Source organism: Anguilla anguilla, chromosome 16 (assembly GCF_013347855.1).
Source record: "Anguilla anguilla isolate fAngAng1 chromosome 16, fAngAng1.pri, whole genome shotgun sequence".
Lineage (NCBI taxonomy): Eukaryota > Metazoa > Chordata > Actinopteri > Anguilliformes > Anguillidae > Anguilla > Anguilla anguilla.
Genome location: NC_049216.1, coordinates 9975304 through 9998620, shown reverse-complemented (window position 1 = coordinate 9998620; position 23317 = coordinate 9975304). Strand labels below are relative to the sequence as shown.

General features: G+C 51.7%; 2 protein-coding genes across 2 annotated transcripts in view; one reads left to right on the top strand and one right to left on the bottom strand.

Annotated features, from left to right (window-relative positions):
• The window catches only part of LOC118215231 (fatty acid 2-hydroxylase-like), a 31809-nt gene extending 29297 nt beyond the window's left edge, over positions 1-2512 (top strand). The window contains exon 7 of the mRNA XM_035395788.1: positions 914-2512. Coding sequence (XP_035251679.1) covers positions 914-993 — 80 coding nt within the window. The 3' untranslated portion in view covers positions 994-2512. The remainder of the gene's footprint in view (positions 1-913) is intronic.
• Positions 2513-4854: 2342 nt separating this feature from the next.
• Positions 4855-23317, bottom strand: part of snrkb (SNF related kinase b) — a 26019-nt gene continuing 7556 nt past the window's right edge. Inside the window, exons 3-6 of the mRNA XM_035395787.1 lie at positions 12259-12400; positions 8726-8944; positions 8111-8242; positions 4855-7827 (exon numbers count right to left, since the gene is read on the bottom strand). Of these exons, the coding sequence (XP_035251678.1) occupies positions 6768-7827; positions 8111-8242; positions 8726-8944; positions 12259-12400 (1553 nt within the window). The 3' untranslated portion in view covers positions 4855-6767. The remainder of the gene's footprint in view (positions 7828-8110; positions 8243-8725; positions 8945-12258; positions 12401-23317) is intronic.

The following is a 23317-nucleotide window of genomic DNA, read 5'->3' as shown; positions in this document are numbered from 1 at the left end:
GGTCTGTCAGTAGGGCTGTATGTACAGCTGCTGTCTGTAGAGCTGTCTGTAGGTCTGTCAGTAGGGCTGTCTGTAGGGCTGCTGTCTATAGAGCATCTGTCTGTGGAGCTGCTGTCTGTAGGTCTGTCTGTAGGGCTGCTGTCTGTAGAGCTGCTGTCTGTAGGTCTGTCTTTAGGGCTGCTGTCTGTAGAGCTACTGTCTGTTGAGCTGCTGTCTGTAGGACTGTCTATAGAGCAGCTGTCTGTAGAGCTGTCTGTAGGTCTGTCAGTAGGTCTGTCTGTATGGCTGTCTGTAGGTCTGTCTGTAGAGCTGCTGTCTGTAGGGCTGTCTGTAGGGCTGCTGTCTGTAGAGCTACTGTCTGTAGAGCTGCTGTCTGTAGGACTGTCTATAGAGCATCTGTCTGTAGAGCTGTCTGTAGGTCTGTCAGTAGCGCTGTCTAGGTCTGTCTGTAGGGCTGCTGTCTGTAGGACTGTCTGGTACCTGATTTACCTTTTATCAGGTCCCTATTCCTCTTAGGTCCTTTTTAGTGATTGTGTTTCATTATTAATTAATGAAGTGCCCACAGATTGCGTGACATTACCTTCCATTCATTTAGCAGGCACTCTTACACTCACTTACCGCATGACAGATCAGTGAGATATCTAACAGAGCCAGCCAGACCTGGGCAACAACATTCTCAGGCCAGCCTGTGTATAAGTAACATCACTAAAGCGCTATGCTAACTCAGAACCACAATGCCAGTCCTGAATACACACACGTGACATTCATTACAAAGCCATTTCAAAATGCCATAATAACCTGGTGCTTGCACCAACAGAGCAGTATAGGAGCTTATGACATCATCATCTTTGTCCGGGAGTAGTTCTGCGCTCGGGCTGTTTGATTGACAGCTGTCTCCCCCTCCCGTGTGCAGGATTTGGCATCACCACCACGTTCTGGGACCACCCCTTCAACACTCTGATCCCGGACGAGACCTTCGAGAAGAGCCAATGACGAGAGGCGGCCGCCCTCCCCCGCGCGCCCCCTCCCTCCCCGCGGCCCCGCGGCCGCTCCGTCCCCCTCCGCTTCCCCTCGCGCCGTTAGGCCCCGCCCTCCCGATCCCGCTTCCTGTCCCGCCAGCCAATCACAGCAGGGATTTCCCCCCCGTCAATTACACGGCCCGGGGGAGGGGCTTACGTGTGTGTACATTTATTTATTGATTCATTGATTCATTAAAATGTCTGTGGAGAGTTTCAAAACAAAGATGATAAAGGGACGAGAGAATTAATATCTTTAGACTGTCTGTCTTAGTCACTGTTCATGTCACTGTCACCGTTCATGTTGTCTGTAACCTAAGCTACTGGCCTGAGCGACACAGGAGAGAAGATGGAGAGGGAGGAAGTGCAAGAGGGCCGGGGAATGTGGAAGAGAGAAATTACGAGAGAGTGAGAGAGAGAGAGAGAGAGAGAGAGAGAGAAAGAGAAAAAGAGTGAGTGAGAGAGAGTGAGTAAGCAAGAGAGAGAGAGAGATAACTGTAAAGTTTCCTCCTTCCTTCCATGAATGGAAAAGGGTGAAAGCGATACGTCAGAAACCCCACACAGTTGATCGCTTCGGACGAGTGAAATGATGGAGGAAGGGAGGACACTGCTTCAGAATGTTGGGAAGGGGCCCTGCGAGGAGCCGTCCTGGCCAGTGCCTGATCGCAAACCTTCGGCGTCTGAGCGGTGCGGCTGCTCTCTCCCTCTCCCCGCTGCTGCTACTGAAGGATGCGCTGCTCGACGCGCGGCGCCGCCCCGGAGTGTTCGCCTGAGCCTGCGTGAATCGTGACGCGTGTGTGCGTGCGCGTTCTGTGCGTGTGCGTGTTCTGTGTTGTGTGTGTCCGTACGTGTACAGGTGTGTCTGTGTTTGTGGGTTGCTATGGATACCCAGTCAGAACCCAGAGAACATGAAGCAGGGCCTGACGGGCGCTCCTGCAGAGGGGAGCGGACCGCAAGGTGGGGGGGGGGGACTCGTCCCGGCGGTGCTATTTTTGGCACTCTGCGCGTCCCTCTCTCACATCGGTCTGTGCGGCTCCTTCCCGGACGATGATTGGCTCATGAGTCTGGGCTGCAGGGGGACGTCCCGTAGGCCCGCAGCGGATTTCTCTGCTCTCTTCTGACGTCTAAGTGACCCGGAGTACCAGAGCCTCCCCCCCCCCCCGCTCCCTCGCCCCCCACCCTACCCAAACCGTGCCCCTTAACCACAGGCGTGTGACTGGCATAAACCGCCATGTGCCTTAGCTCTTTGCTGCTGCATGGGGGGGGGGAGCAGGGTCTGCTGGGTGGAGTCAGGTGCGAAGTGGGCGGGGTCAAACCTGGCAGAGGAGGCGGGGCTTAAAAGGCAGGGGCGAGGCGGAGCATCGACGTTCAGGCAGGCCAAGGCTTCTGCCCCGCCTTTCAGGGGATGTTCTCCTAAGACTAAATCCGCATTTCGATATTTGTATAAGCTTTTTAAGTGTGCCCCACTGAGGATCCCTTAAAAAAAAAAAAAAAAAGACCTGAGCAGAGGAGTGGCCACAGCCTCTCCTCAGACCCCGCCCCACATCCCCGCCCCCTTCGCTCCAGGGCCGCCTGCACTGCCCAATCCTCCCCTCCCCCCAGACAGCAACAGATTCTACAGTAAGGAGCTGCTTCTTAGTCAAATAAAAGTATACATATATATATATAATGCCTACATAAATATATATATATATACATTCAAAAATGAATATACTAGTTTTACTGGAGTCAAAATGCATAAAGAGGTATTCCCTTTTAACTAAATTATGCTTCTTATAATTTTCTAAATCTGTTTACTATGAGATATTTTTAAAAAACTATTCTTTTTGAATTTTAAATGTCTATGCAAAACAAATGTATTTGTAAATAAATGTGTGTATATTTCTGAACGCCGGCGGTGCCGTTTCCTTTCTGTCCACGGGCTGGCGCTCTAAACCGCTAACCGGCGTTGTTGTTCTAAACACAAACGGCCTGCAGACCTGTGCGCGGAGCTCCGGGGATGTGAAGGGTTAGCCAGCGCTTTAGGCCAAACGGGTTGTCTAAAAAGAAAAAGGCAGTGTTGTCTCCTGTAACCACCTGTTACACAGCCCGTCTTTCACAAAATCCGAATTCAGATTTTTGCAGGGGGTCATATCAGTTTTTTGCAGGTCAGTGTACAGTGCATCTCACTCTCAGGTATTTTTCAGTCACTCCCCCAGATCTCCAGAGGAGGTTCGCGTCAGCGCGGACTCCGCGTTGCCAGGGAAACGCCGTGCGCTTAATCGCGGTTGTTGGAGAGCAGCTGCGTCTCCGTGACATCCTCCGAGGGTGTAATTTTTGCAGTTTAATCATGGGTGTTGTCATTTGTGACAATCGTCATGGCGACCCTCAGAACCGTTCCTTCCTTGTAAGACGGGCGATAAATTTAGCCCAGATTCCTCCGGGCATGTTCATGATTGTATCGGTTACTGGGAGACTGAGATGCGGGGTGACATGGGATAACACCTAACCAAAGACTGGCAACAGACCAGAGTCCAGCCCAACAGCCACCCCTGGCAGTATCACTGTAACCAGTACACCCCTCTTAGGTTGGGTTTGCACAAGCTTGCATTTTTTATGAAGTTGTTTTAATAAGTTTCATGTGTTAATGAGGACTCCCCCCCCCAGAAGATTAATCTTTATGTATTTCTTGTGTTTGCCAGATTTGCGCACTTCAAAAATTATAATTAGACTGTAAAAGCTGGTGAGGAATTTCAAGGGACCTATTTCTAGTATTTTTCACTGTTGTGAGAATAGAATAACCTGAGATGACTCAATGAATTGATTATGATTAAAAGTGATTTCATTTGAAAATGAAAATGCTACCACTTTAGTTGTAGGTCAGAAGAAAAAAGACCGTATTTGCATTTGGCTTGTGAGTCAACCACAGAAAATCATCCACTGGTCTGTCAGACTCAGCCAGAGAGGTGGAAAGTCCGGGGGGTCAGAGAGCAAAAGTCCTCCCATGTGGTTCTTCCACCCTTGAACTTGGCCGGCCGATTTCACTAATTATTTCTACCTCCTGCTGAAGAATTGTGCTAATTGGTCTATCCAGACGATTGGAAGGAAATACTGGGGAGAACTTTTAACTTTCTGAACCTGGATTGTTAACCTCTGCGCTCAACCCCCCCCCCCCCTCCCCCAACCGTCCCTTGCACGTACACACAGACCCCAACGCACCCCGTAGGAAGCACCACACCAAACACCTGCTCTCTGGTTAAATCGGTTTTAATAAATAAATATAAAAATAATTTCATCTCATCGAGACACAGTCAGTTTTAATCAGAGTTTCTGGGTCTAGATCAGTGTGACACCCCCACCCCCGCCCCTCACCCTGGAGTGGACACGACCGGAGGGCAGAAGAACAGAGCTGTACTTAAGCTAAAAGAGGAGAATAAGGTGTGTGTGTGCACGCGTGTCTGTGTGTTTGTGTGTGTGTTTGTATCGTTACACAGCTTAACAGTCCATTGAGGCCTCCACATACAGGCCTCCGGTGCACCGACACCCCACCTCACCCCCAGCTACTGCAGACATCTATGGTAGCCTCTATGGTAGCCTTCCCCCACTCAGGATATCTATGGTTTTCTGTCAACTCAAACTGACCGCGGTTTCGGCCTGAGCCGAAACCAGAGCTGAGGCGCGCGCGTGTCTCCCGCGGTAACGGGCTCCCCTCCGAGCGCTGCGCCGCGGCCAAAGCGGAGAGCTATGCTGTTCAAACACCATCCTGCCGTATCGAATCCTGCAGCTGCTGGAGGACCAACTCCTACCCAACTCTGTTTCACATGAGAACAGCTTCTATTCTATTCCTTCTATTCCGGCCTCTCTCTCTCTCTTTTTTTTTTTGGTTGTGTCAGTTCTGTTGAGGTAATTGTGCTGTTTGTTCATTTAAATAAAGAAAACTCTGCCCGTTGGGTAGCGCACCCGTGCCCTCCGCTGACGTTAGCGTGTCCACACACGGTCGCTATCGCACCCCGTCCTCATTCGCGGCCACACGAGTCACCGTTGCACCATAGAAACAAAAAACAAAACGGGAAGCTTATTTCATGTGACACCTGATACAATCCATCCTGTGTCGTGACAGATATATCTGAATAATAATGTCTTCTGCATTTCACTAATAACACATGTATTTTAAAACATACTGAAGACGAGTAACAAGTGAACGTTCATTCCTTGCACCGGGTTTCCTAACACTTATTTTCGGAGTAGCGTAATAATGTTAAATTTCTCAGATTAAAAATTTTGGACGTTAACATTTGTTATAATATAATCTATAAAGAGTTACACTGAGCAAACGCAGTGAAACGTTCAGTAGTATTAAAATGCCTCTCTTTGTATTGGTGCTCTTCACAGATTGTGCAGGAGTCCCTTTGCGATGTGACGGTATTTTGGGTGACGTCATCACTTGGCACATGACTATATTTAGCGCATACGCTGCCTACAGGAGATACAGAGGTCTCTAAGCGGTTTCTAAGCAGTCTCTAAGTGGTTTCTAAGCAGTCTCCAAGTAGTCTCTAACTGGTCTCTAAGCGGTCTCTAAGCAATCTCTAAGTGGTCTAAAAACAGTTTCTAAGCAGTCTCTAAGTGCTTTCTAAGCAGTCTCTAAGTGGTTTCTAAGTGGTCTCCAAGCGGTTTCTAATGTCTCTAATAAACTGAAGAGGTCCTTCACTCATTGCAGGCACAGCAGGTTAAATGAAGCTCAGCGATAAAAATATATACAGCCTGGATACGCAACTGCCCCTCGTGTGCCTGCAACTGTTTGGATAATGTAACTCTTACTACAATCTGTGTAAAACTACCCATTTCAGCTCCGTTTCACCATGTGAGCCTTACAACAACCCACCTCATTCACACAAAAACCTCAGACAAAACCCACATACAAACATTGGAAGATGAAATAACATTTCTCCTCCGGCCCTAGCATAAACAATCATAAACCTTCATAAACTATAAGCGCTCTTTGCCTTTTTAAAATAATTAGATGCTTCTATAGAACCTTTCGGGGGAGTTAATGTTCAAGTTTTCAACATAAAAATTTAATACACAGAATCCGCAAGTCCTGCATTGCTGTTGTCGATATTGTGTTGTTCCCTCCTTTGTAGCTGTCCTTGTGCTGTTACAGTTTTGTAACGTTTCATTTTTTGTTCAGCAAAGTTCGTCTAAAGTTAAAAGTCCTGCTAAAACACTCAAGACATGACAGGTTTTCAAATCTACACATGACATCACAATCTGTGACATCACAATGAAACAAGCCCCTCCCCCTCTCTGTCTGGGGGGGGAGCGTTGTCATAGAGATGCACTCTGTAGCAGTCATGCTAACAGTGAGATTATCCACAGCAGGGCGGTTATATTGCGAGGAAAGCTATGGTACAGGGTCTGCGTCGCAGGGAGAAGCTACAGTACACTTCATTCAGGTGGCGTTCAGTAGGCCAGGAACACCTCCCGTCTCACAGGGCTGGAAGGAGGGCACGGGCACGTCCATACTCCGACCAAGAGGTGGACAACTGTACATGTAGCAGCAGGAATTCTGGGTAATACAAGGGGGAGGAGGTCAAAGGTCCCACCAGTTCAAGGGTTACACTGTTCTTTGTGTCCTGTATCACCCCCCTCCCCCCCCCTCCCCTCCCCCCACATACACAGAACTATGAGAACCGTGTGGTCAAAGGGATAGGGGGCGGGGCTTACAGTACAGGGCTACAGTGGTAGGCTACGGGCGGACCTGGGGGGCGGGGTCTACAGCACGTGGCAGCAGTTGTACTGGGCGAAGGGGAGGAGCTTCTCCTTGGAGGTGGGCTGGATGTTGAAGGACAGGGCCTTCTCGCAGAGCGGGAACTGCAGCAGGCGGTCCCGCAGGTTCACGTTTCGGTTCTTCGGGCCGCCGCCCCTCTCCGCCCGGGCGGCGGGCTCGGGCCCCGCCTCGCCCCCCGCGGGCCCCGCCTCTTTGCCCCCGCAGCGGCCGGGCCCCTGAGGTCCCTGGGGGCCGGGAGCGGGGGCCCCCGGGCGCGCCTCCACCCCGTCGGGGCCCAGGTCCACGCAGTGGTTGCGGGGCAGGCCGCGGGGGGAGCTGGCCGGGGGGGGCGGCTGGCTGCGCTCCAGCGGGTTGGGGAGGGTGTTGTTGTTGTGCTCCTGCACGGATTTGGGGTCCCCGTCTACAGCCTGAGGCTCCGCCCCCTCCGGGTGACCGCCAGGACTCCCCCCTGGAGAGGGCGGGGCCTGGGGGCTTTCTGCGCTGGGCATGGGCTCCACAGCCTCTGCTGGATTGAGAGACTCCGCCCCTTCTGTCTGGGGCAGGTCTCCTCCCTCACCCCCACCTGCTTCAGTCACCTGATGGTCTAACCCCGCCCTCTCTACGTCACCTGACTCTTCAGTCTCCGCCTTGTCGACGGCCAGGTTTCTCACCTGCACAGGTGTCTCCTCCTCCTCCTCCCTCACATCCTGCTCTGGCCCCTCCCCCCTGACCTGACCTTCCGCCACTATAGGCCCGCCCACCTTGACGGTAGGCCCGCCCCCTCCCTGGTATGGGTCCTCCTGCCTGCGCTCCTGCTGGTGGAGGTCGACCTGGGTATTCTCCTCTTCCTCTTCCTCCTCTTCTTCCTCCTCAAAGATCTGCTGGAGAGCGCACACCGTCTTCATGGGTGTGAGCTCGCTGGGGGGGGCGGGGTGTAGCGTCAGCGCGCTGGAGGGCCGCTCAAACAGGAAGGTCCGTTCCTCCTCCCGGCTCCTGCAGGGGGCGCCGCTGAGAGGGTCACGCCTTCCGCCCTCCTCCAGATCCAGGGGCGCAGACACAGGCCTCCTGCACCACAGAGAGAGAGAAGATATGAGTGTGTGTGTGTGAGTGTGTGTGTCAGTGCATATGTGTGTGTGTGTGTGTGTGTGAGTGCGTATGTGTTTGTGTGTGAGGGCATGTGTGTGTCAGTGTGTGTGAGTGTGTGTATATATGTGCGTGATGCACTTGTGTAAATTTGAATTGCAATCTTTTGTACTGAAACTGAGAATCTGTGTCTGACTTCTGATTGGGCCTTGCTTGACCTGACCCTGACCTTTGTTTGACCTGATGTAGTGTATAGGGTGCTTACTGCAGCAGGTTGGGTACTGGGGCATGGTCTGTCTCCGTCTGGCCCTGCTGCTCCTGCTTCTCTCTCAGGAGCCGCTCCCCCAGCAGGTAGTAGGTGGCGGTGATGTGGTTGTACTGGTTAGCCTCCAGCGCCCTGTGAGAGAGAATGAGAGAGAGAGAGAGGGAGAGAGAGAGAAAGCAGCAGTGAGACATGCTGCACGAGCTGAGCTAATTGCTAACTAACCACACGCTCTATACTAGTTATAGTACAGATTGCACTTATAGACTTAGTTAATCTATCAGGCAGAACCTGAGCTTGTAGCCCAGATGTTACAGGTTCAATTCTCAAGAAAAGGACTTCTATTGTAACCTTGAGCGAGGTGCTTAGCCTGCACTGCTTCAGCTACTGTATCAGGTTATATAAACATGAGCTAATATAAGGTACAAAATATTGGTGAGGGTAACAGCGTTCAGGAGGAGAAGGGGGAGAGGGAGGAGGCAGAGGAGGAGGAAGATGAGGAAGGAGAGGAGGAGGAGGAGGGGGAGGAAGAGACAGAGAAGGAGGAAGATGAAGAAGGGGAGGAGGAGGAGCAGGGGGAGAGGGAGGAGCCGGAGGAGGAGGAGGAGCAGGACTCACTCCTGGATGGTGTCGCGGTCGGCGATGTTCCCGCTGCTCATGGCCTGCAGGATGGCCTGGTGCTCCTCGGGGGTGAGGCTGTGGTGGGAGGTGAGGGGGGCGGAGGCGCGCCCGGCGGGGGAGGGCGAGGGGTCCACGCCCTGCAGCCAGGGGTGCTCCTCGATGTCCGCCAGCGACGCCCGGCGGGAGGGGTCCCGCTGCAGCATGCGCGCGATCAGACTGCGGGAAGGGGGGGGGGGGGAGGGTAACCGTGAGCAACCACCCAATTCAGTGCTTTGATGAAACAAGGTCTTTGTGTGACACCAACAATATCCATCCATCCATCCATTATCTATACCCGCTTATCCTGGGCAGGAGCCTATCCCAGCATGCATTGGGAGAGAGGCCATAAGACCAACCAACATTATAAAATACATACTATTATAAAAAAAATCAAAATAATCAAGCTCTGTTGAAGTCATCTCGGTTAGATTTGCACTGTTGATCTTTCACGGTCAAAATGGACACTTGTACATAGACAGCACTATAGCACGTATATGTTACACTTTGGTGGTAGAGGGAGAGAGGGAAATATTTGTATTGCATTTGTACCACATGTAGTCATCAATAATACTGACTGAACACAAGTTCACTTGTTATGCAAGCAGGAATTTGAATTTGAATTTGAATTTGAATTTGAATTTGAATTTGAATTCGCATTTGCATTTGCATTTGAATTTGTGAGTGGTGGGAATGCGTATTGTAAGTGTGCAGAGGGAGCGCGTGTGCTGAAGACTCCCCGTTGAGAAACACATCTCTGTCATGGTTAAAAGGAAAGGCTGTGCGACCCATCAGTGCCCAGACAGCCCGGCGCTTTCACGTCATGGGGGGGCCCCCGATTCGGCTCTCACTGCCGGGGGGACGCGGAGTAGCGCCCGAAAGGGAACTGGGGCAATGACGGGAGGACAAGATCATCGGAGGCCGGTCTGGAACAGGGCCAGGGTGCGGCACGCTGCTGCACATTCCTCTGTGTGACCACCAGGGGGAGCCACTGCACAAGCACGGGTGGGTACAGCATGTGCCTGTGCTTCTGATGATCCATAATATTCATCAGCTCAGTCTACTCTGCATTATGTTCTCTCGCTCTCTCTCTCTCTCTCTAACCTACATACACATCTGGAGTCAGGAGGGATGAAGAGGATTACTACTGTACTGCTCTGAGCTTCAGCCCAACAGCAACAAACCAGCCCTGAACCTCCCTACATATCTGCCTCTCCACCCTAAACACCCCCTATACTGTTTCCTCCACCCTATGCACCCCTATACCGTCCCCTCCCCCCTATACACCCCCTACACTGTTCCCTCCACCCTAATGCACCCCCTATACCGCCCCCTCCACCCTAATGAACCCCCTATACCGTCCCCTCCCCCCTATACACCCCCATACTGTTCCCTCCACCCTAATGCACCCTTACACTACCCCCCTTTTTACACTTCACTCACTAGACTGCCCCTCTGTGCTACTTTACCCCTATTCATCCCCCCAGAGTGGCTCCATGTGACAAAGGAGAGAGAGGGAGACAGCTTTCATTTAGAACACAGAGTCCTGAGGAGGGCAGGTCTGCCAATCAAAGCAGCTTTGAACAGCAGCAGGGCCACGTGACCGAGGTCTGCCAATCGAAGCAGCTTTGAACAGCAGCAGGGTCATGTGACGGGGGGCTTCCTTATCAAAGCAGCTTTAATCAGCGGGAGGGTCATGTGACTCATCTCGCAGGCCCGGAGCACAAACGCTCTATTCAGGCTGAAGTGCCTGGTGGGTGTGCACCGCCGGGCTGTACTGTCCCATAATAAGACTCATAAGGAACAGTCAAAAATAACTGCTCCTTGAAACAACTGCCCTTTCTCTGCAGGGAGACATTATGGGATAATAACAGCTGGAAGGGCTTCTATTTGTAGCGGGGGACACCGAGAGGGATGTTCCCAACCCAAAACCAGAGGGAGGGTGGGGGTGGAGGGTGGGAGGGGTGGGGGGGGGGGGGGAGCACCGAAGGAACGGCAGCAGCTGTCCTGGAAGGCCTCCCCCAAGCAGAGACAGGAAACAGGAAGCGGGAAACAGGGCCGTTCCACTTCCTGCTCTGTCACACCGACATGACGTCTGAGGCTTCCTTCCACGCACACAACATTTTCCACTGCCCCTTCAGAAGGACAGCGTTACCCTCCTGTCTCTCTACCTCCTTTAGAAGGACAGTGTTATCCTCCTGTCTCTCTACCTCCCTTTGAGGGACAGTGTTGTCCTCCTATCTCTCTACCTCCCTTTGAGGGACAGTGTTGTCCTCCTGTCTCTCTGCCTCCCTTAGGGGGACAGTGTTATTCTCCTGTCTCTCTACCTCCTTTAGAAGGACAGTGTTACCCTCCTGTCTCTCTACCTCCCTTAGAAGGACAGTGTTATCCTCCTGTCTCTCTACCTCCCTTTGAGGGACAGTGTTGTCCTCCTGTCTCGCTGATGTTATGGAGATGGGAGAGGCTGGTCCAGCCGTGTGAGCCATGGCTTTCCTGGCCTCCTGAAGACCAGGAGGAGGAGGAGGAGACTGACCCTGGATCAGTTCACACTGTTTTGCACAAACAGGTCGAGGGTTAAAGTACGGGCCCAGTGAGACTGATCCAGAGTCAGTTTTTACTGTTTTTTGCACAAACAGGTCATGAGTTGGGTTAGAGGTTAGTGTGAGCTGATTCTGTGTCAACTGGAGCAAACAACTCTGCACACCCCCCCCCCCCCACCTTCCTCACAACACGCCCTCCCATTGGCTGCCACAGGCTCTCACTGTGGTGATGGGAACACTAGTGAAGAACAGTGTGTTCAGACAGGCAGGTGCTGGGGCATCGGATGGGTGTGAGATTTGGTACTGTGGTGAAAGAGGCAAGGGGGCCCCAGGGGAAGGAGTGGGGCAGGACAGAACGGACCCGGCTGAAGCAGAACACAGTGTGGCAGGAGGTGTGTGTGTGTGAGCGTGTGTGTGTGTGTGTGTGTCTGCGCAAGCGTGTGTGTGTGTGTGAGCGTGTGTGAGAGAGTGGGTGTGTGTGTGTGTGTGTGAGAGTGGGTGTGTGTGCGTGTGAGAGTGGGTGTGTGTGTGCGTGTGCATGCGTGAGTATGTGTGAGAGTGGGTGTGTGTGTGCATGTGTGAGTATGTGTGAGAGTGGGTGTGTGTGCATGCGTGAGTGTGTGTGTGTGTGTGTGTGAGAGTGGGTGTGTGTGTGCGTGTGCATGTGTGAGTATGTGTGAGAGTGGGTGTGTGTGTGTGTGTGTGAGAGTGGGTGTGTGTGCGTGTGCATGTGTGTGTATGCGTGTGTGTGTGTGCGTGTGTGTGAGAGTGGGTGTGTGTGTGAGTGCATGTGTGTGTATGTGTGAGAGTGGGTGTGTGTGTGTGTGCATGTGTGTGTATGTGTGAGAGTGGGTGTGTGTTTGTGTCAGAGTGTGTGTGTGTGTATGTGTGAAAGAGTGTGTGCGTGTGAGTGCGTGTGCGTGTGTGTGCCAGCAGGGCGGCGGTGTGACTCACTCCTTGCAGTCAGCGGAGACGTGGGGGGGCACGGTGTAGCGGCAGTCCATGATCATGGTGAGGGTCTCGCTGTCATTGGTCTCCTGAAAGGGGGGCTTCCCACACACCAGCATGTACAGGATCACCCCCAGGGACCAGATATCTACAATACACACGTTTCAACGGCATCACAACAACACTCTGTACAGCAACCCAACACCCCAATTACACCCCAACATTGGGCCTCCACACGTTACATTTCAGCACATCCCACGAACATTACATACATTACTATCATACCTTAAATTGTATTCTTTACAGCAATGTTTCAACAAAGCACAGGACAGAAGCTCAGCTATTGGACAAAGAACACTCACAGCTTGGCATCAATACAGAATACACACATATGCACACACACACACAGCAGTAAAATGCAAACATTTACATAACTGACATATAAACATTCATCTCACCATCATCTTAATATGCTGGTGAATAGAGAGTGATAGAGAGAGAGTGTGTGTGTGTGTGTGTGTGTGTGTGTGCATGTCTGTGTGTGCATGTGTGAGTATGTGTGTGAGTGCATGTGTGTGTGCTCATGTCTGTGTGTGTGTGTGTGTGTGTGTGTGTGTGTGTGCGCATGTCTGTGTGTGTGTATGTGTGTGTATGGTGGGGTAGACAGAATACATGATGTACACTGGGAGAAGAGTGGGACCTTTGTCTCACACATCTGGGTCCTTATGTAACTCTCCTGAGACAGGCTCAGCCAAAGAGAGAGGGAACCAGGGAGGAGAGAAAAAGAGGAAGAGAGGGTGAGAGAGAGCGAGGATGGAGAAAGACAGCGAGAGAAAGAGGTAAGAGGTGAAGGAAGAGAATATGCATAATAAACCCTCTCATCTACACTGACGTTACACACATTAGAGTGGCCTGAGTATGTCACTCCCTCTCTCTGTAGTCTGCAGAGCGGCCATTTCCTGCCCCTCCCCCTCCTTCCTGAGCCAGGGAAAGAGAAGAGAGAGGAGAGGAAGCCATTTAGGAACATCCAAGAACAACGTGGGCTGCTCAAAGAATGAGGGAAACAAGGGAACAAGAGCCAGACCCAGAGAGAGAGTGAGAGAGTGAGAGAGAGTGAGTGAAAGAGAGAGAGAGCGAGAGAGAGAGAGAGTGAAAGAGGGAGGGAGAGAGAGAGACAGTGAGAGAGTGAGAGTTGAATTAGGACGATTTCCATTGGCTATAAACATACAAAAAAGGGCACTCAAATTCTGGACGCATCTCAAATAAAGTCCCAAAACAACGCCGCAGTTTCATGCACTTTAAACCCAAGAGCTGAACCCTGAAAAGAGTCCGCTAAGTCAGCTGGTACTGAGGCTAACTAATCATCTCACACCTATATAACTACAACACATCTCAGACCAGCACTGCTTCAAAAACACAAATCAGAGTAAGCCAAACTGTTAAACAAAATAAAGCAATTTATCTGGAACACTGGAACAGCCAAACCGAAACACAAAACAAGCTTAATTGTCACCTGGCCCTAAACCGAGAATGCAAATTAGCTGGATATCTTGTTACTGTCCGAGGATCGCACTAATGACACAGAAGTGATGTTGTTTTTGTAGCAGTGATTTGCATTTTATTCTCATTGAATTCAATTTTATGCTTTGGCAACATACACTATATGACCAAACGTATCTGCACACTGGGGCTGTTTTTCATGGTTTGGGCTAGGTCCCTTAGTTCCAGTGAAGGCAAATCATAATTCTACAGCACACAATCACATTCTAGATGATTCTGTGCTTCCCCAACAGTTTGGGGAAGGCCCTTTCCTATTTCAGCATGACAATGTCCCCGGGCACACAGCGAGGTCCATACAGAATTGTTTTTTTCAAGAATGGCGCAGAAGAACTTGTTTGCCATGCAACCCCATCCAACAACTTTAGGATGAGTTTGAAAGCCAACTGCGAGCCAGGCCTAATTGCCCAATCAGTGGCCGACCTCACTAATGCTCTTCTGGCAGAATGGACACAAATCCATGCAGCAATGCTCCGACATCTAATATAGAACCTTCCCAGAAGAGTGGAGGTAGTCACATCAGCAAAAATTGGACCAACTCCATATAACACCCATAATTTTGGATGAGAAGTTGGATGTCAGATGTCCACATACTTTTGGCCATGTAGTGTATATTATACTGAATATTATGGCCATAAAGCACTTCTTTTGAGACTAAGAAATGGAGAGAGGAAGAGGGTGATAAGGGAATAGTGTTCAAATCTACCACTGCCAGCTGTGTCAGTAAATCTCCACAATCAACACTGCCTACCCACATTCCCACGGTAAACTATGGTGTGAGAAACTGCAGAGATTTCACTGTATGATAATAAAAACCAACAGACCAAGCGTCATAAAAAACTGAAAAAATGATGAAGTTGCCATTAAAGATAACCAGAATCCCTCAACACTCCCCTTCTAAAGTGCAAGACTCACCGGAAAAACAGTGTTCCATGCAACCCAGAAAAGTTAGCAGACCAAACAGTTTTTTTTTACACGACATGCCGAAACACAAAGATGATGAGTTTAAAAGGGTCATTCTTAAACTGTCTGATTCATTTCTTAGTGTGGATTATGTCCCTGACATCTGGACAGCACCCCCGCGTTTGAGAGCAAAGCAAATTAAACTCTGGCTCATCTGTGTGAGCAGTAATCTCCAGTAGATTCAATTTATCTTAGAAACAGGTCTTCTGCACTTCCTTGGGGAATAGGGCATCTTCAGCAAAAAGCTATAATCTTTTGCTAAATCTTTGCTGAATCACCATAGAGGTAATTATATTTGCTGCCTACGCAACAAGAGAGACAAACATGCCAAACCAAATCAAAATGAGAATGCTTGTTTGCATCAAAGATTTCTAAAAGATATTTAGGAAATGGTGTCAGTAGAGAAAAAATTAGTATGTAACTTTAAATAATGTCATTTCAAATGCAAAATGGAGATGGTGAAAAACAAAACCAGGAAAGTTCTTGAGACAGTTGGGTTGCAATGCCATTGAACATTTGCATGTTGGAACAACTGACAACCCCTAGTTTTCCATCACAAAAAAACAAAATAGTTTTGTCGCCCACTTGTCAACCCTGGTTTACTGGATCAACACTGTCAGACCTGGGCCCCTCCAAGAAACATACAGAAATACTTAAAAGATGATTTCCCAGAAATATACACTCCATGCAGTATCTCAGGTTATCTAACATTTCTCCAGTGACAAAAATAGAATAGAATGTATCACAAACTACAATACGATTTGGGGGTAATAAATGATATCGCTCGGGGGCTTGTCTCACAGTGTCTGAGTACATTTTTGGATTTTAACACTGGTGTTGTGTTTCCAGCCCTGGCTGGCCATGTACTGAAAGTCATTTCATTTCATTTATTCAATTTAGGACCATAACGGGACATACCTCAGGTCAAACTGGCTGTGAACCAATTACGAGAGGGAGCATTCAGGGTACATTACGCCAGTAAAGAGATACACCCATTATGACTTGGCTCAAAATACTTTAAATTGCTTTTGGGCCAAATACACAATAGGGCATTGAAGTACTCTTACTGACAAACCGAACTTTTTTTTTTGAAAACCAGGATAAGCACTACACGGACGCCCACGTTCACCCTGGACGCAGAGCTCTGCTTCGTGTGAGCACCAACTAATGCGCACGATGTAGAGTTAGACCTATACTGAGTGCTAATTTATTTAGCTAAACAGCAAATCAATTCCTTCAAAGAAGCTTAATCAATGTGCGCAATACAAGGCTGTGAAATGCTAGCCTTGTATCGCCAGTGCAGTGAGCTCATCACAACACAGGCCAGCTTGAGTGCTAGCATCTGCTCACAAAGCCTCAGGACCAGGCGACGCTAGCAAAACCGGCTCCCAGGACCGAAGCTCAAAGCCAGAGGCATCGCTGTCTGACCCTTAAAAGGGAGAAACGCCGGGCCGGACGTCCCAACCCGGCCACAGCCCCAGAGACAGTGGCTGCTGAAGCCAAGGAAAGCACGCTGGGTTATTTCTGTTGGTTGTTCTCATAACCGCCATAAGAATAATATATTCGACCATTAGAAGCTTGGGACTGACCCTTTTGGGTCAAAATCACAAACATGGATGGAGTGGAAAGAAACAGAGTGAGAGAGAGGGGGCTAGTGGAGTGAAGTTTCCAGATAAATAAACACCACCATCACGAGGAGCAGAGGCTGAATATCATACACCCGGACTGCTGCAGTCTTCCTACAGTACATCCTCTCTTTCACTTTCTCTTTCTTTCTCTCTCCTTCTCCAGCGCTCCTGTTCCTTCTCCCCCTCATTATCTCCCTCGGTGGACTGTGCTAGCTGCACCTGTCCTCCGCTCGCTCTCACTCCTGTGAGTAATGAGCTGGGAGAGGCTGGGCCCTCCAACTGCATCCATCTTCACACAGGCAGCAGGGCCCACAGGCCTGTCTCACACAGGCAGCAGGGCCCACAGGCCTGTCTCACACAGGCAGCAGGTTCCCACAGGCCTGTCTCACACAGGCAGCAGGGCCCACAGGCCTGTCTCACACAGGCAGCAGGGCCCACAGGCCTGTCTCACACAGGCAGCAGGTTCCCACAGGCCTGTCTCACACAGGCAGCAGGGCCCACAGGCCTGTCTCACACAGGCAGCAGGGCCCACAGGCCTGTCTCACACAGGCAGCAGGGCCCACAGGCCTGTCTCACACAGGCAGCAGGTTCCCACAGGCCTGTCTCACACAGGCAGCAAGGCCCACAGGCCTGTCTCACACAGGCAGCAAGGCCACAGGCCTGTCTCACACAGGCAGCAGGGCCCACAGGCCTGTCTCACACAGGCTGCAGGGCCCACAGGCCTGTCTCACACAGGCAGCAAGGCCCACAGGCCTGTCTCACACAGGCTGCAGGGCCCACAGGCCTGTCTCACACAGGCAGCAGGGCCCACAGGCCTGTCTCACACAGGCAGCAAGGCCCACAGGCCTGTCTCACACAGGCAGCAGGGCCCACAGGCCTGTCTCACACAGGCAGCAAGGCCCACAGGCCTGTCTCACACAGGCAGCAGGGCCCACAGGCCTGTCTCACACAGGCAGCAGGGCCCACGGGCCTGTCTCACACAGGCAGCAAGGCCCACAGGCCTGTCTCACACAGGCAGCAGGGCCCACGGGCCTGTCTCACACAGGCAGCAGGGCCCACAGGCCTGTCTCACACAGGCAGCAAGGCCCACAGGCCTGTCTCACACAGGCTGCAGGGCCCACAGGCCTGTCTCACACAGGCTGCAGGGCCCACAGGCCTGTCTCACACAGGCAGCAAGGCCCACAGGCCTGTCTCACACAGGCAGCAGGGCCCACAGGCCTGTCTCACACAGGCAGCAGCACAGCCGACAGGGAGGAGGGAAGGAGAGGCAGGCAGGGAGGCTGGGACAGAGAGAGAGAGAGAGAGAGAGGGAGAAAGAGAGAGGGAGGGAGAGAAAGGGAAAGATAGCCATAGGGAGAAAGGGGGAAGAGAGAGAGAGGGAGAGAAAGAGAGAGAAAGACACAGGGAAGGCAACTCGGAAAGAGAGAGAGAGAAAGAGAGGGGGGGAAAGAGAGGGAGGGAGGCTGGGATAGATGGAAAAGGAGAGGGAGAGGGAAAGAGAGGGAGGCTGCTACACATCAGCTGTCTAATAATGCAGCCACACACACACACACACACACACTCACATACATACTGTACACACACACATACACACACATAGACACACACTCATATTCCTCCACTGCTCTCCTCCCTCCCTCTCTTCCCCTCTCCTCACCCCCGTCTTACGTAACTGGAAATTGAAAATCCACAAGCCGCTGTGACTGTTTTCTCCCATGACCCGCTGGGGAGTTCCGCACATTCCTGGCGCACATCACACACTTAGCGGTGCGCGCGCCCTCACACACAGGAGTACACAAACACAGACCCCGACACTCACCCACTCACACACAAACACAGACCCCGACACTCACCCACTCACACACAAACACAGACCCCGACACTCACCCACTCACACACAAACACAGACCCCGACACTCACCCACTCACACACAAACACAGACCCCGACACTCACCCACTCACACACAAACACAGACCCCGACACTCACCCACTCACACACAAACACAGACACCGACACTCACCCACTCACACACAAACACACAGACAGACACGCCTCCACTACTGTACGTACACTCACCCACTCACACACATACACACACACACACAAACACAGACCCCGACACTCACCCACTCACACACACACACAAACACATAGACAGACACGCCTCCACTACTGTACGTACACTCACCCACTCACACACACACAAACAAAAACAGACACAGTCATGCGCATATTTATGCGCTTGTCTGCACACGCAGACTTAGATCAACACATATTTACATGCGCACAGGCACTCACGCACACAGATAAGGACACACTTGTGTGCTGTCTGTACACACGCAATCTGGGGACACGCCCAGTCTCAGTCGCACGCAGACACACAATCCCAAGCATACACACACACCCGCGCGCTCTCACACACACCTCAAGAAGCACCGCTGGGTTTTGAGTGTCCTGTAGCAGCTTATCAGCCAGACGGATCAGTGATGCTATGACGGGGCGCAGTTCTCAGGCTCGGCCTGTAGAGGGCAGCTGAGGCGCTCCGTCACCCAAAGTGAACGAGCAGCAGGCCGATTCGCTCAGGTCTCCCGTTCCCGGGCCGGCAGACCTCGTTCGACCAATCATATATTGGCTGCGGGAGCCCAAGGGCATTGTGACGAGGAGGATACGCTGAGGTTCCGCCCCCTGCAGACGATTTCTTGGAATGTACTACCCGCCCCCCCCCACCCCTCGCTAGATAACGATCTGGAATGCGTGTCAATCGAATGACTGGCCCGGGCCCAGACCGGCTCCAGGAAGAGCGCTCCACGGCTTTTTCTTAGAAGGAAACTGAAAGGCCACTGGGGCTCTGGAGCCGGGGGCTGGAGGTCGGCCTCGAAAATCTGAGGGACGACCAGCTCCGGAGGGAGGGAGGGATGGAGGGATGGAGGGATGGAGCGAGGGAGGGAGGGAGGGAGGGAGGGATGGAGCGAGGGAGGGAGGGAGCCCGGGTCTCGTCGGGTCTCATGGAGTTTCGCACAGGGCGCTTCTGAGCGCGCTCAGAGATGGCCCGGGGCACGGAACGCACCTCGAGTCAATCCTGCTCTACCTGATCTACCTGTATGCTGTACCTGCCGCCATTTTGAAACGGGAAAGCACAGCTTGTGTGTGTGGCACAGTAAGGAGCTTGCCTCAAACCCCAGCCGGGCCCTGCACTCAAGATGGGGGGGGGGGGGGCGGTTGGCACTTCGGAGGCTGCACTTCCTGTGCCAGTGCGGGTGGCACTTCCTGTGCCAGGGCGGGTGGCACTTCCTGTGCCAGTGCGGGTGGCACAGCAGTGACCCGGCGGGCACGACAGCGCGTTCCAAATCCGGCAGAAAGAACTGTCTCAAAAAAAAAAGCCCTGAAGTCTTCTTTGAGAGACTTGGCTTTTTTATTCAAAGCTCTTGAATCCGGTTTATGACTATAACAGTGAGTATATACTAATCAGGTGTTTAAAAATAAAACGGGGCCGTTCAAGGTGGATTTATTAATAACGCAGGACTTTTAAAGGTGGTTTATTAATAAAACAGGTTTATTAAAGGTCAGGACACCCTCTCCCTGGCGCGGCCCTGGAGTCTGATGATCTGCCTTCGCGGGACAGTGGAAAAGGCAGGACTTCTGCATCCTCGGGGAGGGGGGGAGAGGACGAGAGAGGAGGGAGGGGAGAGGAGAGGAGAGGAGGGAGGGGAGAGGAGAGGAGAGGAGAGGAGAGGAGAGGAGAGGAGAGGAGCCGGGCTTGTTTACTCCTCCAGCCTGTGCCGTTTGCTCCTGCGGGTTATGTAACGGACGGGATCGTCTGTCCCAGCGCTCCTCCGTGTGACATTCAGCGCTGGTCTCTCACTCCGCCGACAGGACTTACTGCGACACGGTCTACAATTATCACAGACGTGACAGAACCGCACACGACCGCAGACGCAGTCACAGCGCGAAACGGAACCACACAGAACGGCAGGAACAGTCTCAGTGTGAAACGGAGCCACACAGAACGGCAGGAACAGTCTCAGTGTGAAACGGAACCACACAGAACGGCAGGAACAGTCTCAGTGTGAAACAAAACTATGCGGGTCTGTAGGCGCGGTCACGGTGTAAGACAGAACCGCACTGTGACTGCAGGTGCGGTCGCAGCGTGAGACGAAACTGCGCAGGTAACCGCAGGAGCGGAACCGCCCAGGACCTCACGGACGGCTCCCAGCATCCCGCGGTGCGGCAGAGGCAGGGCGTGAGGCCCGGACCAGAGCGGGCTCTCTCAGACAGACCCTGAGCGCGGTCAGACAACCGCTTACGTAAGAAACAAAGGGCTCCTTCGCGACCGCGTCGCCGCCTACGTGCGACCGCACAGAGAAATAATCCAATCAGGAAAAAGAAAACGAGCCTGTTTTCCCTTTCCAACCGAGTCCAGACTGGATTTTAATCCCTCAGCGCTTGGAAAGGGGTTAATGCCCGATGTCTGACCAGCACTTCGGGGAAACCGCGTAAGTTCTTCTAATGAGGTGGACCGGGGCTGTTTCCGTCTCGTCAGCTGAATGTAATTAAGCTCCCCTGAAGAGGGAAGTAAGGCACTGACGAGCCCTGCTGACGCACAGTCACTAAAGCACTCACTTGCCATTCTGGGGGATTCCACGGACTCCGGAACTGCACGCGCACAGTATTCCAAACGCGGTGTTCTACTGTTTGAGGATTCCGCGGAACACAATGTTCCATAGAACCATCACCGCACATAAGACAGTGCTCTATAAATCAAATATTCCTGTGTAACACTGCTCTAAATGCCCGGCATTCCTTAGTGCAAACATTCTACAGACCCACTAATCTACAGTATGAGTGTTCTACAGAGCCACTGCTCTACAGTACAAGTGTTTTACAGACTTACTGATCTACAGTATGAGTACTCTTCAGACCTAGTGTTCTACAGTACGAGTGTTCTACACACTTAGTGTCCCACCTATTTTTATACGGTCTATGTGTCCCACAGTATGAGTGTTCTGCAGACACAATGCCCTACAGTATGAGCGTTCTACACACTTTGTGTTCTACAGTATGAGTGTGTACAACTCTCATACTGTAGGACATTAAGTACTACAGTAGTGCACTACTCAGAGTGTGGTATCTGAGTAGTGCACCACTGGTACTGGTTCTGGAGGTCCACATGGGGCCTGTTTGTCTCTGCTATCCTCACCCACTGTCTGGTCAGCGCTGTCCTAAATCCAAAAGCTCTGACCCACTTACAGGATTTAGCTGTGACATTCACACACTCACACACACTCACACTCACACACACACACACACACACACTGGCAGTACTGTCCCTTCGTCAGAAGTCGGAAACAGAAATCACCGCAATCATAATAACAGGTGTGCTTCTCGTGTACCTGTACACAATGAGTGGGTGAGGTCTAATTTGGGTAGCCTGTGGGTTGTGTATTGTAATTTGTGTAGGCTGTATGTCTGGAACTGTTTGTCCTCTACCTCCTTCATCGCCCTCCCTGCAGACAAAGGCCCAGGTGTCTGCATTCCTCCCTCTGCCCTGCTCTGATTGGCCAACGGGATTACGGTATTTTGATATGGCCGACATTACTCAACAGGAAAACAGCCTGACGCGCCGCACCTACAGTTTTGCACACCGACTCTCAGTTCCAATTCTGCTTTATCGGCCGGACGAACCAAAGCAGCTTTGTGCGGTACAGAGTTTCACTCTCTCGGTGCAGATGCCCCTCGCTGTCTCTGTGTTAATCACTCCCTCTCAGTGTTTTAAAGTGCAGTGAACAGCACAGAGGTGCAGATTTAAATAATATTCTGAAGAGTATACGCGTGTATACGCATGGGTACTTCTTATCCGGAGCCGCTTCCCCCTTGCCCCGAGCTTGCTGTCACTCGCAGTCCGCAGCAGACGGAGTTTGTGCTGCGGACGTGTTTTGCTCTGGGAGCGATGCGTCTCTGTATCGGTCCTGACAGCCACCGCACACTGCCGAGGGAAGCACCGGCCGCTGGCACAAGCGGGCTGCGTTAATAACCTCAGAGACGGGGCCGCCGCGCGTTCCCGACAAGCCCGCAGTCCTGCTGACACAGACACAAACCGCCTCCGTCCCTCGGGTTAAGCCCTGCACAGATTACACGGCCACACTCAGCTCCGCTAACTCTCTCCCCGCCTGCAACTCCACAACGCCCAAACCACTCTGACTGCAACTCTACAACACTCAAACCACTCTCTCTGCAACTCTACAACACTCAAACCACTCTCTCTGCAACTCCACAACACTCAAACACTCTGCAACTCCACAACACTCAAACCACTCTCTCTGCAACTCTACAACACTCAAACCACTCTGCAACTCTACAACACTCAAACCACTCTGCAACTCTACAACACTCAAACCACTCTGCAACTCTACAACACTCAAACCACTCTGACTGCAACTCTACAACACTCAAACCACTCTGCAGCTCTACAACACTCAAACCACTCTGACTGCAACTCTACAACACTCAAACCACTCTGCAACTCTACAACACCCAAACCACTCTGACTGCAACTCCACAACACCCAAACCACTCTGCAACTCCACAACACTCAAACCACTCTGCAACTCTACAACACTCAAACCACTCTGCAGCTCTACAACACTCAAACCACTCTGACTGCAACTCTACAACACTCAAACCACTCTGCAACTCTACAACACTCAAACCACTCTGCAGCTCTACAACACTCAAACCACTCTCTCTGTGACTCTATAACACTCAAACCACTCTGACTGCAACTCTACAACACTCAAACCACTCTGCAACTCTATGGCACTCAAACCACTCTCTCTGTGACTCTATAACACTCAAACCACTCTGGCTGCAACTCTACAACACTCAAAACACTCTGCAACTCTACAACACTCAAACCA